The following is a 17,333-nucleotide window of genomic DNA, read 5'->3' on the forward strand; positions in this document are numbered from 1 at the left end:
ATCAAAGCCATTGCGGCAGGTTATCATTAGTGTGTATGCACAGAACGTTTGCAGGTGCATATAGGCTTCTATATATAGAAAAAGGTTTCGAAACGTTATCTGCCTGCCTTACATGTCTGCTTGTACATATTAAGAAATTATGGCGATCAGAGTTACTGTATATGGCTACCAAACACAGCATATATACAGTAACTCTAATGGAGATGAACAACGAGCGCCTCTAGCGGCTGCAAGAAGGTACCAGGCGCTGAAAAAAACTGGTTTTTAGCGAATATCTAATCACATAGGAAACAAACAGCAATACTGCTGCAGAAGGAACTGTATTCTTCACGCTTATATAGCCGGCATATAACGCATGCGGCAGTACTGGTTCTTGTGCCAGTTATTTAGCCAGATTCCTACCATGTTAGAACTATTGGATTCTGTATGAAAATCTCCAAATCAGGCCCAGAAAAAAAAATCATTTGCGAAAAAAGTATGAACGCATGAATTAGAAAGAATGAGCTCCTCTTTGATTTCCTTCAACACAGCGTGCCTCCAAAGTGAAAACATTATATAGTATTTTTCAAAGCATATAGTAAGAAAATTTAGCGAAATTGTATACGCATATATACGCGTGGGCCTCGACAGTGCATCTGTCGCAGATGCACTTTTGAGATAAGGCGAACGTGGAGCTCGCGGGATATATTCCAGAACCGGTTTGTTGACTTTATGCGGCGCCGCTGAATAAATTGACTGATTGGTCGAACAACAGTGACGAAGTGGCCACTTAACACAGCGACTTTATTTGAGAAAACCAGCAAGTGATGGCAAAGTTTTCAAGTATACATGAAGTATACTTTCAGACACATGCATACAGGCGCATGCCGGAAGGTGTAACGAGTGATGGGAATCCATGCAGTAGAGCGCGGAGATGGTATGATGGGTCGAATATATGAGACGTCGTCTATATATAGCAGTATATGTGTAGACAAGTGTACATATTTCATCAACGTTCTTATACAGCGGACGCAGATTAGGAGCTCGGAAGTGGTTTTCCTGCGTCCGTCCGTCCATTCCGTTACGCTATCGTTGTTATCGTATATCGTCGTCCTCATCCCTACACTTTGGTCTTTCACTTCATACCACGGCGAAGGAAAATAAAACTTGACCCACCACCACAGCAGCTAGGGATACAACTCATGTCCCTGTGGCAATGTGCTGTTGGGAGCAGACTCTACGTACACTATAAGGTATATCGCGCGCCTTCCGCGCTTGACAGCTTGCCGGGGTTTGCAGCATGGACGATGTTATATGTATACGCGCGATGGTGCTACGCGCGATGATACGTATACTGAGGGACGAAGAAAAAGTGACCGTTTTAAGTTTTCATTAGCGCAGTAAATTTTGTGAAATACGCACTGTCCGGGAGATAGGCGTCGTCGTGCAGAGAGGTCAGAAAGGTCTAGCGTTTTCTTTTCTGCGATACGTGGATTGGAGCGAATAACTAGAAAGACCGAAGCGTGCGGAAGGGCTCTGAAGTGATTCAAGAGAAGTGATTAAGAATTAATTGTGGGGATCGCAGACAGACGAGCGTATTCCATTTTGTATGATATCTTGTAAATGAATTGAGAGCCGGCGAAATCACTCAAGTCTGCTAATTTTTGTTCTCTCTCATTGCGTTCGCTGTAAATTGACATTCGCCTGCGCTTCATGCGACTTCAGAGACAGATGTGTTGAGGTGCGAGTAACCACTGCAAGCTCTCGTTTGAGGCTTCAAGGCTCGAAATCGCACTGACATGACTCGTTCACATTTGGGCGCATCCCCACGCGCTGTAGCCGTATACATGCAGTTGTAACGCATCCACGTCTGAAACTCGATCACTTCATTGACGGTCTGAAAATTAAGCCTCGAATGCTTCACGCCGACAGTATAAGACAACGTGTCTCTTTCCCCTCCCGCCTTACATGTCCCCATACGCCAGCACACACACCGGCGAGTTTTTATTAGCGCGTACGCGGTGTTATGGGGCGTATTTCTGAGGCTAATGTCGGCAGGACTGCTGCCGCCTGCGCGCGGTGGAGCCTCGTCCGCGGGAAAAGCGCAGCGGTCGTGGAACCGGTGGCTGGGACTCGAGGGAGCGCGCCCGCCCCCATTCGCTTATGTCGCGAAGGGAAGAAGGGAGAGCAAGCCACCAGCCGTGGGTCGGTCCGTTGATTGAGCGCATTTCCATGATAATCGGCCGACATTACCCGCGCCGGGCGACATCGTGTCCTCTGATTTATAAACCCCTCGTCGACAGAGCGCCCATCCCCCACCAAGTCAGGAGGATCCGCTTGGAGGCGCTGCGCGGAGACCTCCACGAAACTGCGCTTACATTGCATGCACACGGTGTTCCTTATATGAGACCTGCGGGATCCAAACCAAGACTCGGAGAGCACGACGCCCAATTCAAAGACGAAGATAGATTTGTGGGACAGGAGGAGGAAAAGGAGGAACCGTGGAGGATTATACTTTCAAGAGGCCGCGTTAATATAACTTTCGGTCATATTTCTGGGCTCGTCACCTAAATGAGTGCCGTGCCGCTACGGATATTTCGATGGCTTGAAAGAGACAACAAGCCAATGCCTCAGCGCAAAATTTAATACTGTGTTATTAAGCTTACAAGAGTGTTCTTTTCGCTAGCTTGTGCAAGTATATATAGGCTGCGGACGCAAACGATCTTGTATAGATAGAGTTACCGGGACCACCGTTTTCCTCATAAATGTTTGCTATAGTAACGCGCACAAAACATAGACAGAAGGAAGCAATATAGGGCACTCTCTGTTTAACTAAGCAATATATCGCGGGCAGTCGAGCAAAACCACAGACGGCCCAGCTTTGTTGACTTTACTGCTAAAATGACCCTCCGAATAGCCATCTCAACTGGCCACTTTTTTTCTTCCTTTTGCGGTCTACAAGGCTTAATTTTCGATGTCAATATAAAGTTTGGCTTTACATTTCTTAGTTTCTCACGGCGGTGGGCATGAAAGGGTGGTACTTTTCTTTGCATCGCCAGCCAGGACCTTCAGATTGGGAAACACGTGGTTGAGCGTCCCAAGAAAAACGGCACACTTTAGATACTATGATGATACTGCGGAAGTGAGTATGGATCGCGAACAGCGCTTATCGCGAACGAAGAACCACGAAAGAGAGACTTTTGCAAACCCAACAAAAGATTGCAACTGGCTGAGCTAAAACAAAGAGGCAGGCAGCTGATATGCATGCGAAAACGAGCGCGAGCGGCATATCGGGTGTTTCACGGGTATACGCGTCATGGCATCTTGGTGTTAAATGCAGAAAAAGGTGTGCCGCACACAAATCAACGCGCTATAAGAGAGAGCGTATATTGCGTGCGCCACGTGGCAGCTTTTCTAAGGTTGCAGTGTATACGTTCACGACTGCCTCTTCCGAAAAGTAAAACTTCAGTCACGTGATATACGGCACATCGGTAGCTCCATGAAAACGCTGACGCGCAATCTGGGCTCCCAGTGTCCCCAAAGGGATTCCCCCTGGCCTTTCGGTCCGCATTGAAGTCGGGGGGAGAAACGGTGGACGAGCCTCATTCATTGTCGGGTCGGGAAGGGCTCATTTGCAAGAGAATAGCCAGGAGGGGTTCTACCTGTCAGGCACAGTACCGAAGGCGGGCCCTGACTCCGAGGCCGGTTGCGACCGCGACGGCTCACTTGGCATGGATACGCGAGTATAGCTTACAGCATGCATGCTCAAACGCAGGCGCGCCCTCACGCACGCACGATTACTAAATATTCATAGAAAATAGAGTCTCGCTCCCGTACACACTATAAGTTGCAATGGCAGCGCTTCACGCAGGCTACAAAAAAAGGCTCGCGACTAAATTTCGCCTTACGCGCGGGCGCAAGAGCTATACGTAACGCATTATTTAGCTGCTGAATGGCGTGAGCTCTCTTGAACCGCGAATGTCAATCTTCGCGCTGGCGTGGCTTCACCGTTTTAGGACCCATGGTGCCCCGTAACACTGTGTAACATCGTGTATATATATATATATATATATATATATATATATATATAAATATTCATTCTTCTCATAAACAATATTTCATTTAAAGCCATCAACGCAAGAAAGTGCAGCCAGAGTTCTTCAGCAATCATTCTAAAAACGTCCGCTGAAAACAACAGCAAAAGATCTGAAAACATTCACTGGTGTGTTTCACTTTCTACTCACCCTGATTCCAGAGCTCTCTCGATGCTATACCGGCAGTACACGCAGGTGCACTAGACGAACACTCTATATGTCTGTTTGTTCAGCGGTACTCCTGAGCATGCATATAAGTCACTTCAAATGCATTTTTACACAAGAATGCGAATTACAGCTTATTGATCCGCCTGGTAGCAGTGTGGGCGCTGTGAAAGGAGAAAATATATAGAGCTTCGAAATAGAAACTATAGTCTCAGGCGCTTCCATGGCCTTTCTTTCTCTGTCTCGAAATGCTAGCCTCCCCCTTTGTTACAGAGGGATTCATGCCCACAAAAAATTAAAAATAAATAAATAGAAATAGAAAGCAGGTAAATAGAAAGCAATGAAAAAAATGAAGCAAGAAACACTTATTTACTATCCAGTCAACGAGGTTCATGGCTTCACACGCTACAGCGAAGAAAAACACAGCACTTGCCCCCGCCGGGCGTTTCTCGAGCCATGTAACTTGCGTGATGCAGACGTGCCCTTGCCCTGGGGGACTGTGCAGCACAGACACAAGCAGGGCGTTCGCGCCGCGGGGATCGTGGGTCTCCCGGCGTATCGCAACGACCGGGCCGCGCGGACGTGTGCGCTGCAGCGGTGCCAGCGCCAGGGTTCATCTTGCGGAACGCGCAGAACCTGGTCCGTCTATCGGAAATCCCGGGGCCTCGTCGTTCCGCAGTCGCGCACCCGCGGCGGCGGCCAGCCGGCGGCGCGTGAAGAGAGCAAGCGGGCGCCGCTGGCGGGCCTTCGATTGGCGTCCAAGGTGCGTGTCGAGCCCCGCGCGATCGGCGGCGCCCCGCTGCCAACGTGACGGTGCGTGACCCGCGGCCCAAGGTGCTAGAGACAGCCAGCGGTGCAGTGAGCCGACGAGGCCACGCGAAGGTAGTCTTCCAGAGCCTGACTCCGAACGCGCGGCCGCCCATGATGGCCCCTGGCTCCGGCGCGCGGGCTGGCGCTTGCTGGCTGCGCGGCAGTCGACCGCCGACCAGCGAACACACCGCGTCAGTCCGGCACAGCTCGAGAGAAAAGGCACTCGGAGACTCGCGTCGCTACTGCGGGGGAAAAGACGAAGCTAGACGCGTTTCACCCGGCGGAGCCTCAGGATTCCTCGCAGAGCATGGCCTCCTGGACCGAAGCCATGCAGGCTCTCCGGGTAATAGACGTGACACGTGCGCTTGTATGGACGAAACGTCGGCTACAGAGAGTTCCTTCATTGGTGAAGCAAACGTTTCGCGCCGTTCCTCTGCCAAGGTGAAGAGGCCAAGCCAATCGAGGAATTCTGGATTTCCTCAAGACTCGTCCCAAGTGAGCTGCCAGTGCTGTAGTCATTACTGCCTGATACGCATCTTCAGTATAAAAGCCCCTCACAACCAGCTATGCTTTCGCACCGGGAAACATACCTACCTGTGGTCTCAAATGTGACAGTGGTCCAGCGAGAGGGACCCAGGCTTGAATATGCCCAAAATCGGATGTTCGGCCTTTTTCGACGAGCCATGAAACGAGCCCTACGCTGCCATCAGTTTTTCAGGATCAACAACGACAGCAGGAAGACACCACCGTGTGCTCTTCCAAAATTGAAATCGGCCACAAGAATAATTCGTGCAAGCTTTTACTCCATGACGTTCATTTCACGTGTACATGCAGATTAGGGACGTCTATCTGTATGTCCGCAATCGTGACAGTGTTGTACATTTGCCTCTGGATTACAGAAATCATGGCTGGAACAGTCGACTTGGCGGAGGACTGTGAGTGTTGTGCGTCGAAATTATAGGCTCACGGAAACCGGCAGTTGCTATGGCGCAATACGGATCAAACTCTGTTTCGGGGCGCATTGGATACGATTGTACATGGTGAGATTCATCCTTTCTTCAATGCGGAGTTAATATGAAAAGCGCAAGTGCGAATTTTTTTCTTGCACCACAACGGCAAACCAAAATTCGCACGTGCTCTTCCAGAATATGAAATCGATCATAAATACGTTATAACGTAGATTACACCACTCAAGACTCCAAACTTTCACCAACCGATATGTTAATTCTATAAAACTCCACGCTGTTGGTTCTGTTATCATTAATATACCACGGACACGTGGATGATGTCTCTTTCTCAACAATGACTTTCTGTCGCACTCTTTCTCTTGCTTGTGAAGATGGTCTAATAGATTGAGCTCCTCCGAGTCACCCGATACCTCCCTTCCCATCTATGCCCTGAAATGTCAGCGACAACGGCTCTCCCATGCGCGAGGGTGTGGAAAGTCTCTATGCATCAATGTGCCCGGCGCACTGTGCAAAACTTCTGAGCAGACCTCCAGCCAGCACATTTCCGCGACGTAACCTCTCAAGTTAGGATGAACCATATGTACTTGTAGTTACGATTGCTGAGTTGGCAAAATTACGAAATAAAACTTACTTAAGAGCTTCTTAGACGCTTTTGATTGATACAAATTGGCCGCCGGGCGCCGTAACGTCTACTTCCCATACAGTTGCGTAAAATGAGCACTGCGATGGCTGATATTTCCGCGCTTACACGGGGACGGGAAGTATCGGGTGACCCGGAGGCGTTGAATCACCAAAAATCTCGAGGTCCCCCGGTGCAGTAACCTGCGGCGCGGCCCACCCAGCCTCGGAGGCCTCCTCCGTCTTTACGCGGAGGCGAGCATTCCCGGCGGCACGGGGGAAACGGGACAGAAAAAGAGAGGAACTGAGGATTGCGGCGAGCGGCAAAAGAGACCACGCCGGGGTGCGAAGCGCGCTATAGCGGTGCCTTCAAACCCTCGTCCGCGACGTGCGCAAGAACAGAAGTGCGCTTGAGACGGCCTCGGCGCGCGCGCGCTGACGCGGCTTGCACAAGCAGCGGCCAGCGCGCGCGAGCTGTGCGGGAATCAAAAACAGCGTCGCGCGATGGTCATAAATCAAGCGGCCGCCGCCGCAGCAGCAGCAAGAGCAGCAGCCGGAGCGCGCGGCCGGTGCTCGGGCACGGAAAGATGGACGCCGCGCGGCAGCGGGGCAACCGGGCGCAGCCACTGCCTAAATATACGCAGCGTGCGCGACCACGAGAGACGCCAAAAGGTGCTGCCGCGGGCGCCCCTCTCGAAGGCTGCTGGAGAGCACGCGGGGCGGTTCTTTATCGGGCTCAATTTCGGGGCCCAGGGCGGCCGACGGCTGTTCAGATTCATCACGCATGTTCCGCTGGCAGCGCTGGCGGCTCAATTTGTCGCCTGCTCGGTCGCTGGTGGCAGGCGGCTTTCTCGCCCCGCCTGCTCTCCTCTGGCCGTCCCGGCACCGAGCGAGCGCATCCTAAACGTCATCGCCCGCATCGTCTCCTCCGGGCAGCCCTCGCACTTATCAAACCATGTACTGTTCGGGCTTTCAGCGTATAAGCTCTGCATCCGATGAATGCCCGGGACACGGACTTGAGCTATGAAGGGCATAGACTTGGGCACGTTCGTACAGTTCGTGTTTAAAATGAAAACAGCTCGAGAGACAGGTACAAACGAAGACGCACGCAGCGCTGTTTGAAAAGCTCTCTTAACTTTGATTCTGAGCGCGTCGTGATGCGATTCATCAGTGATGAAAATGGTGCACTTGAACTGCTCTATTGTTTCTTCCTTCCGTTTGGCCATCCACATAGCGACCGGTGCGTGGTTTGTTAATCGGACTGTTGCAAACTTGTATTGAGAGCAACCAATTTCACTGTGGGAAAAGGGTACTCAACGGAAAAAAATTTAGCTTCATCAAGTTCACAAAGTGTGTGCTATAAAGGGAATGTTATCATCCATGCAAGTTCTATGGTTCAGGAAAAGTTGATACTCAGGCATGCTTTACATAAAGGCTAGACAGTGTAAATCTGGAATGCTTAACGAAATTATGCGACCTTGAAAACAATTAGAGTTTTCTTCGCGTTTGAAATCCTAATTATATTCAAGCTTACTAGCTAATCTTTGTGAAAGGTCAGTGGGCCACTGAGTCAGAAGAAATCTATAGCTAATGGCCTGCCTTCTAACTTGGATATAATAAGCGGTCAGCAACGTTATACGCAAGGCCTTAATTGTATATAAAATAGTCCCTTTCAATTCAATTGAATAAGTATGCTACTTAAGCACTAAACTTTTCCTGAAAACGCTGTGCTTTGGCAGCTAGGGCCGACATTTGTGCTGGATTATGGTGTTTATCTTTGATTGAAGTACTGCACCCAGAGCACGATATACACAATGGAGGGAGCAGGCAATGGTATGTTGATATGTTGTTGTCTTGTTTGAACGCTTACAAAGATATATGCTTTGCTGGTACTCAATACTTCTTACCTGTTTTCAACAAAAAGGGCTAGTTCTTTATGTGAGAAACCAACTGTTTAATATTACTCGATTTGCAAAACAATATTTTTTTAGAAAGTCGTTATGAGTCGAAAAACAAAATGTTCGAACAAAGTAATTTCAACGTAACACCCGGAATCAGATAGCCATTCGTATGCAAGGACAGTATGTCAGGAGATGAACACGTCAATCGTTGTAGCGAATGATGGAATAACCAAGGCATTTGCCGTTACGCGGTTCGCGCGAGTGAAGAGCGTTGTAAAAATGTGCCCTGGACCGTTCAGTAAAGGAACCTTATAAACGCTGTCGAGTGATCCGAGTCATCAAAAAGCATACCTTACCGCCCTTCATGCATGCAAAGTGAACATAAAAGGCAGTAAAAGAGGCGGATTCTCCACCGACCGCCCTTCAAGAATACACGCTGGCACCCGGGGCACTATAGAAACGTGTTTCGCGTCCAACCTGACCAATGGTGCAAAACCGTGCCCTATCTTCGGGCGCCCTTGGCGGTCCAGAGGTGTCGTCGCGGGGTCGCCACGGGTGTCGCGCGTTGTGTCGAAATGTGTCGCAGCGTCTTTCACTGTAGCCGCGAGATTTGCGCGGGCCTTGTGAAAGAGTGAAGGATCGCCGTTTAATTACCGCGCGCACGCAGCTCGTCCATCAAGGCTCGCGTACGCACCATGCGAAACGAAAAAAAAAAAAAAAAACCGCAAGCAAAAGCGTTTGCTTTACGCCTCGCATCACCCGCGTGAACAAAGGAGCCTCCCGCGAGTCTGTCGCCGCAATTTTAGCCATGGGGTCTCGCGCATTCGGAGAACGGGTTTAACAACCATCCGGCGCGCGCGCGCCGCGCTACTGCGCGCACGACGTCGTGATTCTGGCGTGCACGGAAGAAAAAAAAATTAATTGGGAAGGACATGTTCTGTTAAAGACGGGCATTCCGTGAGGCGAACGTCAGAGGCAGCCTCCGGTGTCCGATTTGTTCGGAAGACGATAACCTGAGTGATTCTCCGCTGGAGGAAGCTTTAAGTTCCGCGTTTACTTCTGGCGACGACTCCATCCCGTTGTTGTGGTTCTCGTGTTTTTTAAAAGGAATGGATGGCCTTAGGAACTGCCTCAGCTGTCGGCGAACATCTAAACTATCTCGCGGCCGAGGAAATGAGAAATTAAGAGGAGTAAAGAAAATTGAGAACGAATGCACTAATTAAGGGCAAGGAAGATGGCCATCAAAAGCAGTGCGCCGCAAGGCAACGAGCTCCGCTTCCTTGAGGATACTGGGGCATAAGTGATCCATACTGATTGGACATCACCGTGTGTAGTCAAATTAGTGCGTCTGCGTAAAACCTAGCATGGTCTACCTCTGATTTCTGCGGAATCGCAAACTTACACCCTTGCGTCGCTACATTTTCTTCTGCTTTGGATATATATATATATATATATATATATATATATATATATATATATATATATATATATATATATATACTAGTTATAACTTTCACCAATATAAAAGGATCCGCTATTGCTGTTGCTAGCATACGGTGGCATACTCCTCTACTTATTTTTATCTGAAAAAGAAAAGGGAAAACATGCACTCACCAAAATATGTACATATATGGCTCGCACTGACATCATCGTAGCCACCTTGCTGGTGCACTGGCCACGCGGTGATAAGCGGGGTTCGTGACGTCACGTGAAAGCCATCAAAAACCAAAGGTTGCGTTGAAATGACAAGAATTGATGCGAACCGAAAAACCTCGATTTTATAAAATGTATAATTAAGCCACTCTATGTATACGTGCCCGGTGGCGCTTGCGTGCCGCTTGTGTATGACTTGCAAAAGTAAAATGCCCGAGCAAGGAATTCACCAAATAGCGAGGACATAAAGCATCATTTTCGCCTTCTTGTGCGTCGGGCTGTGTTGTCCATTGTTCTCTATATGTAGAGTGGCAAAAAAATTCTGGGGTATAATTAATTAAGGCGAAGCTTTGCTGGTACGCTGCATTGCTGTCTTTGGCGCTCCTGAACGTCGAGCAACGATCGGCTTCAAATGCACGTGCGTGTTGAGAGTGGTTATAGCTCGCATGGCTGTCATACAGTTTTGAAAGCGCCGAGCTGTCACAGGAGTCGGAACAGCGCTCTTGCTTTTCAGCAGCAAATCGTGAAGAGCAACGCGCCTCCACTGGGGCCTTTCGGCTATACAGTCGGCACGCCGTTTTCGCATCCGGTTATATGTATATATATAGTTCAAGAAGCGACCTGTACAGTTTTGCTTACTTCACAAACCAAAACAGCTCCATAAAAAAAAAATGTTTTACGATGTAACATACGCGGATCAATTTTGTTATTAACAAACATTAAAACAGACATACACGTGCTCTTTTAAGCTATAAAAAATTTATGAAATATCTTGGGTTCCCCTATGTGGCCAACTGGAGGTTGATTATTTCTGCTGAAAAATTAAAATCGTTCATTTGATGTTATATTTAGTGGTATTTAGAGCAATATATCAAACACTATACCATCTATACAGCTGGGTGACAATGGGGTGACGCGGTCATATCGGATGTGAATGTCATTAATCAATCAATAATAATGGATATTTAGGAACACTAACCTATGACAGAAACCTAATTTGCTACTTCATGTGCAGAATATTGAACTTTTTTGGAACTCGCGGAGCAGACTTTCGAAGGCGCGTATACACCAGCCAGCGCTACTCGTCAGAACAGCTTGCACCGCAATTTGGTGAATGCTGCGAGAGAGTGAGTTCAAAACGTCATGGTAAAATTTTTGCCCAGACGTCGCTCACTTTTTCAATAGCGGGAGGAGGCCGACGTCTTTGTCGAGCAAGCCGCACATGACCGACGGGCATGTCGTATATAACGTACTCGTGACGTATTCGGAGCTCTTTAGTTCAAGATTCTAAACTTCAGTGTTGTCTTCTACATTTTGTGCATTTGCCAATGACGTGACTACAATAAACTTGTTTTTTTTTTCTCGCGTGTATAGTGCTTAGCTGTATTTACATATACATATATATTTCTAGCTACTTTTTTTGGGCACGCGGGCAGGTGTACTAATGGAGGCTTGTTCGCAGGTTATATGGACCACCCCCGAAACTCCATCAACGTTCACGCCGATTCCATGCAGGGCGATGACACTGGTGAGAAACCAGTGAAATACTGGGTTTTATTATCCCAACAAACACGACGCATGCGTGAACGGGGCGTTGGGCTTTGGCTGTACTAACCTGCGGACAGGCGTCGAAACACTCTCGTCGTCTGTTCCATCCTGTGCTCGGTCATACATGCTGCTCACCGCTATCTCTTTCTACCCCCTGAAATCCAACCTTTTATGCCTAAACAAACCTCAGGTACCCTTCGCCTTCCTGTGGATGAAGGGTATTTCTATGAAGCTTTCCATCTTTGCCTGTTCTCTTGACGTTCTCTCGCTTCCTTCCGTCGGGTTTCCATGTGCAAGTGACATCGGAAACAACGATTTATTTCCGTTTGTCTGCGCATCTATCGTATCAGAAGATCTTACGCAATGCTCATATATACATTTTGTTTGTCTCATGGCAAGCTATTTCTTCTCTTCTGCTCTCACTGTATCTTTGACTATGCCTGAAATTAGGTACAAAGAAAACTGCGTATAGCGCCACATTACGCAGTATACATTTTGAAGGCCAGCCCACACTGGCCCAGGCGGAGTTATAACCAGCGATTTCGAGTGCGTGGAAGTGTTGCTGAAAGTTTGGATGCCGAAACGGATACGGTAAGCGGCACGGGCATTGTACGCCCGAAGTGGCGGGTTACACTGTAAAGTTGGCATTTTATATAGGCACTGCAGGTTTCAGGTGCGTGAAACCGACACTAACTATCGTTATAGTCCAAATATTAAAAGATTAACGTCAACGTATGGCTTTCACCATGAGAGCAAGTCGCTCTCGTTATCTTTAACTGTAAGTACATAGACGGGCGATGAACGCGAATCACAACAACCCATGCACTGGGCCGAGCAGGTCATATAGTTGCGGAACGCTCATAAAACTGAGCGCGGCGAGTTTTAGAGGTGAACGCAGGCGCGCATGCGGATCGTGAGCGAACGGGAAGCGTGCGACGACAGTTCCCACGGTGAACGTTAACGCTGATTTACAGCCTGTGTAAGCGAGGAACAATCTACGTTTTACGGCGTGTAAACGGCGATGTGCTGGATACAGAAGAGCCGATGGCGTCGGAGAAAGTAAGCAAGCGAGGCCTAGCTGCCAACCTCCACGCCTGGCTGACTTCGATTGTAAATCTGGTCGACATGCATGACTTTAAATCGATTCCTTGGAGCCGGCAGCAATGCACCTTGGTTTATAGCTCGAAACTTTTGCGGCAGTATCAGGGAGTCTAGTGGAACTCGCCCCCCCCCCCCCCCCCCCTTAAAAATTTTTTTGTGTGTGTTATCTCCGTCTAAAGCCCTAAATAGTGCCGGCAGTGTTAGCCGTTTCGATCATTAATGGTCGTGTACTGGAACTCTGAGAAGTGTCTATAACGGTCTGAACTCTGCCCGTAAGCACTTGGCGCTAAACTGCCTCTGATGACGCGCCTGTGAAACTTGTTAAGGGAGAGCATATGGTTTCCAGCACCCATAGTTACAGCAACAAGGCATGTGTATAGATCACTATCGCGCTTATAGTTTTATGAGTTGTACCAGAGGCTCATGTTAGAACCGTTATGGAAGGGGTATACTAGTGATACATCTCACAAATTTGCATTTCGAATTTATCTAGTATTACTCTAGCGAGATGTCTTATATAGAGCGATAAAAGAGAAAGGCGGGCCGAAATAAAACGGGAACGAAAAGAAAGAAGAAGCGATACCCCACACGCCTTCGTGCCTTCAATCTGGCTAGTATATGCGTTACATGGTGCTTAGCTGCTGACTACTGAGCGAAATCCGATCGAACTTTAACGAAATGACGTGCACGAGGACTTCATACGTCAGTTTATTTCTTTATTTTCGTTCGCGTTTCATTGTGGGCGGATAATATACATCTCGAAAATTTTCTTGCCTCAGCATCACTTTATCCGCCGCTCCAGTGAAGTTTTGAACAGAAACGGGCTTAAGGCAGCCAGCTAAGGAAGTTGCTTATGTGCTCAAGCCGTAAGGGTCGACTCGGTATATGGCAGAGCAGCTCTCTGTGAGCAAGTGAGGAAAGACAGAAGCCCCAGAGTGATCTGTTGCGACAGGCGTTTTCTTATCTGCAGGCTCATTTCCGCTCGCTCGAAACAGAATACACGCGCTTTCGTACACGTACCCCACTTACCCAGCGTCATGCCGCACAAGGAAGAGCTGAACGACCATCCCTACACTGCTTAACTCTATTCACCGAGAAGGCATAGCGAACGTTTCCTTCTCGAGTCAGCCTCTGCGCGGGACACCTCGCCGCAAGGTCCTACACGATTAAAAAAAAGGAAAAAGACAAAAAAAAATTGAGTCGCCATCCTGGCCCTGCGAAAGTGGATGTCCATCTAAGCTGTTGAAAACCACCACTACAACTGCTGAGGGAGGCATGCAATGCTTTATGGCTTTAGAGTAATGGTTGTAATGGGAGTAACGATAATTTTGACAGCACGCCGCCGCCCATAGTGGTGCTGCAACATTGAGATCAGTTGCTAGGCTGGTTACTTTATTTACGAAGGGCCAGGGACGTCACTCCCCACGTCGCAAGCTGCCGTCGCCGCGGCAGCTTGCGCAACAGTAATCTTTACCGGGAAACGTATGCGGGGAGCGCTACGTTCTTGGCATTGTTATAGCAGGAGCGCCTTATAATCAATTATGTGGTTCGAATGCTTGTTTTGTGCTTGTTCTTTATTGAAACGAATGCTGTTCTGCGTTTCAAAGAATGTACGCACTGTTCGCTTCACTTTGCAGCGAATCTTGTAGTCTCGTGCCTTACCGGGGTATGAGCCACTGCCCTGCCCTGTACGTAATTACGGTCGGTGCCTGCGGAACCGCAGGCTGTGTACGTACTTACGAAGTATTCGGGGATCAGTCCGACCGGGAAAGAGCCAGTCAGTTAACGTATACAATACATTCTGACGTCCACGTTATTATTATTATTATTATTATTATTATTATTATTATTATTATTATTATTATTATTGTTATTATTATTATTATTATTATTATTATTATTACCATCATCATCATCATTAACTCATACGTTACGGAACAACATGAGGTACGCAGCAGCAGAAACTTGATCTGTACACGTCTTGAGCGCTAGCCTGCCATCGAATGTGTCCGTCTGGTCTTTGAAAAAGGCAAGAAAATGTCTGGGACGAGACGAACCTATAAATTTATGTGATAGATTGATGAGTCACAAAAGTAAAACAGGAACTCAGGAAGACGCAGGAACCGCGAGAAGTGTATGACGAATTGACTAATTATTTGAAAACGCGGACTCGAAATAAATTCGTTGGTAAGGGATTCCCCCATGTGTCCCAACATCTTTATAAGCACGTTGTCTACGCAATGGCACCGCATAGAAAATTAATAAGAGAGCTCATCTTTAGCCTCTCGCGCTCAATAGATGACCTGAACTCGTTGGATTCGCCGAATGATCAAAAGACAATGAATTTCTTCTTTCTCGCCGTAATTTTTTTTTAACGTGAGCTGCAAAGTTGAGCTGTGACTCTGACAGTGTCGGTCGCATACCAAGAGTATAATCTAAGAGGATTTGCTTTTACCCAAAAATAGGAAGCAACGCACGCTGTAGTTCCAGCGCATATACGGGCTTTTCATCGAGCCTTTATGAGTGCATACGCGCGAAATCTTAGGGGGAGCTATAGCTACGATGAGCGCGCAGCTGCGCAGACAGCGGGTGGCGCTTCCTTTTCGTTTACACCCATTTCCCCCCTGAGCGACGCATGAGCAAATAAATGCGCAATCGCCGTCGCGTTGGCGCACGCTGAGAAGCCACCCCCTTGATTCCGACCGCGCTGTCCCGCCTCTCAGCGAAATCATCAGCGTGCAGCCTCTTGCCGCGGCGCCTTCCCGCTCTGTCCGCGGGGCACCCCGCACCGCCTAAGAATCGTCGAGATGAATTATCAGCGCGACGTAGTCGGGCAGCAACTTGTTTAATGACATTTTAACGTCCTGTCCCGCCGTCAGGGAGTGTGGGCGAAAAAGGGGGCTGCTATACAACACAAGTCGAGCGGTCCCGGCGATGATGTCTCGAGTCGTTGCCGGGATGCGACCGGGAGCAGAGATATACGTGCCGGGCCAGATCGCTGCTTGCCATCTCGGAGCAATCGTCGAAGACTATCTTGAGAAGCGCGGTGCGCGGGCATCAGCGACGCTGCTCGCTCGCTCGCTCGCTCGCTCGCGCTCTGTATATACCTGGAGAAATGTGGAACAAGAGCGCGTGCACACACGAACGCAACACGGGACCCCGTTTTTCACTACTGTGTTACTGCTGCTGCTCGCGTCTCTCGGCACATGCGCGTATACGGTTGGCTTAGCACCACTTGAATGAATGCTCACTCCTGTGTGCTACGCATAGCGCATGCGGTGTAGCGAGTTCTTGCGGATGGAAAGTATATAGTGAGCTCGCAGGAGAAACGGCTCGAATGGCGGAGCTGCCCTGCGACGTTTATGATTGAAGCTTAATCAATGTAATATACGGACGAGGCAGATGATCTGCACCCGATGAATATCCTACGAGTATCAAGCTTAAGCGTTTGGTTTTCGAAAATAATTGTGCCGATGAAGCGTCCGATCAGCGATTAGTCTTTGGATATATATCCTCTATAGGTGTTAAGCGAGAAGAGGTACGAAGTTGTGTGGTCGAATATTATGTACTCGTATGTCCGAGCAAGTACCTCTCTTTCATTTCTACTCGTATCCTGTGCTCTCATATGCATATATGGCCTCCGCAGCAACTGAAATCACTTCCCGGAAAGATTACATACCTCAATTCAGTCTCTACAAGTTCAGTCACTCATGAAGGTATATGTAAAAGTTCTGCTGCATGTGGTCCTCAGAGCTAAATTAAGCCATTTAGCAACCTGCACCAGTAATATGCACGATATATATATATAGTGTATAATCGCAAGGCACTGAACGTTTTGCTATATATTCATAAGAAATCAACGCCCGCATACGCGGACCGTATTCTCGGTCGGTTACGTTCCGAGATATCACGCACTTGTTGTATAACACAGCGAACTGAATGGCCATCGCTCCAACTGTTCGCCACGTCAAGCAAAAGTGAAAGTATCATGCCTCGAGAGTGACTCACGGTCCCAGTTTGACTTAGAGACGGTATTCCGCGTGCCTCGCTATCGTGAGTCGTGTAAAAGTGCACTTTGGCGCCGAAAGGATTAACATGGATCGCCTTTAGCTTATAAGCACAACACGGAGCTATATATTGTGCGCAGACGCTCCAGTTTTGGTTCGGCCACGCTCACGGAAAAGATATCATCTCTGTGATAACTTCAGTTTTTCCACCTCAGGATGTAATAAAGCTTATTGAAAAAAAAAAAAAAAAAACCTTACAAGACGCATAATTTGGCAGCCACAAACGCAGTCCACTTGCTGTCCGCTAGTTCGTTTCTTACCCAAGCAAAACGTGGGAAAGCTCGGCCTGCCTTCGAAATCAGATTGAACTCGCCACTAATATAAACTTAACGCCCCCTTGTTTGATCATTGCGGCGAAACGCGACAACGACGGTGCATTCAAGTTCTTATACAGCGGCAGACCGCCGAACAGAGAATGCACACGCGCAC

At 48.4% G+C, this 17,333-nt stretch overlaps 1 protein-coding gene across 5 annotated transcripts in view; it reads left to right on the forward strand.

Moving 5' to 3' along the window:
- Positions 1-17,333, forward strand: part of LOC119436999 (paired box protein Pax-5) — a 202,856-nt gene that overhangs the window by 86,665 nt on the left and 98,858 nt on the right. For 3 of the 5 annotated variants that reach the window (XM_037704049.2, XM_037704052.2, XM_049660176.1), the window contains one exon: positions 11,651-11,716. The exons of the other annotated variants lie outside the window; for them this stretch is intronic. In XM_037704049.2, coding sequence (XP_037559977.1) covers positions 11,651-11,716 — 66 coding nt within the window. The remainder of the gene's footprint in view (positions 1-11,650; positions 11,717-17,333) is intronic. 5 annotated transcript variants of the gene reach the window in all.

This window comes from Dermacentor silvarum, chromosome 1, assembly GCF_013339745.2.
Source record: "Dermacentor silvarum isolate Dsil-2018 chromosome 1, BIME_Dsil_1.4, whole genome shotgun sequence".
Taxonomy (NCBI): Eukaryota; Metazoa; Arthropoda; class Arachnida; order Ixodida; family Ixodidae; genus Dermacentor; species Dermacentor silvarum.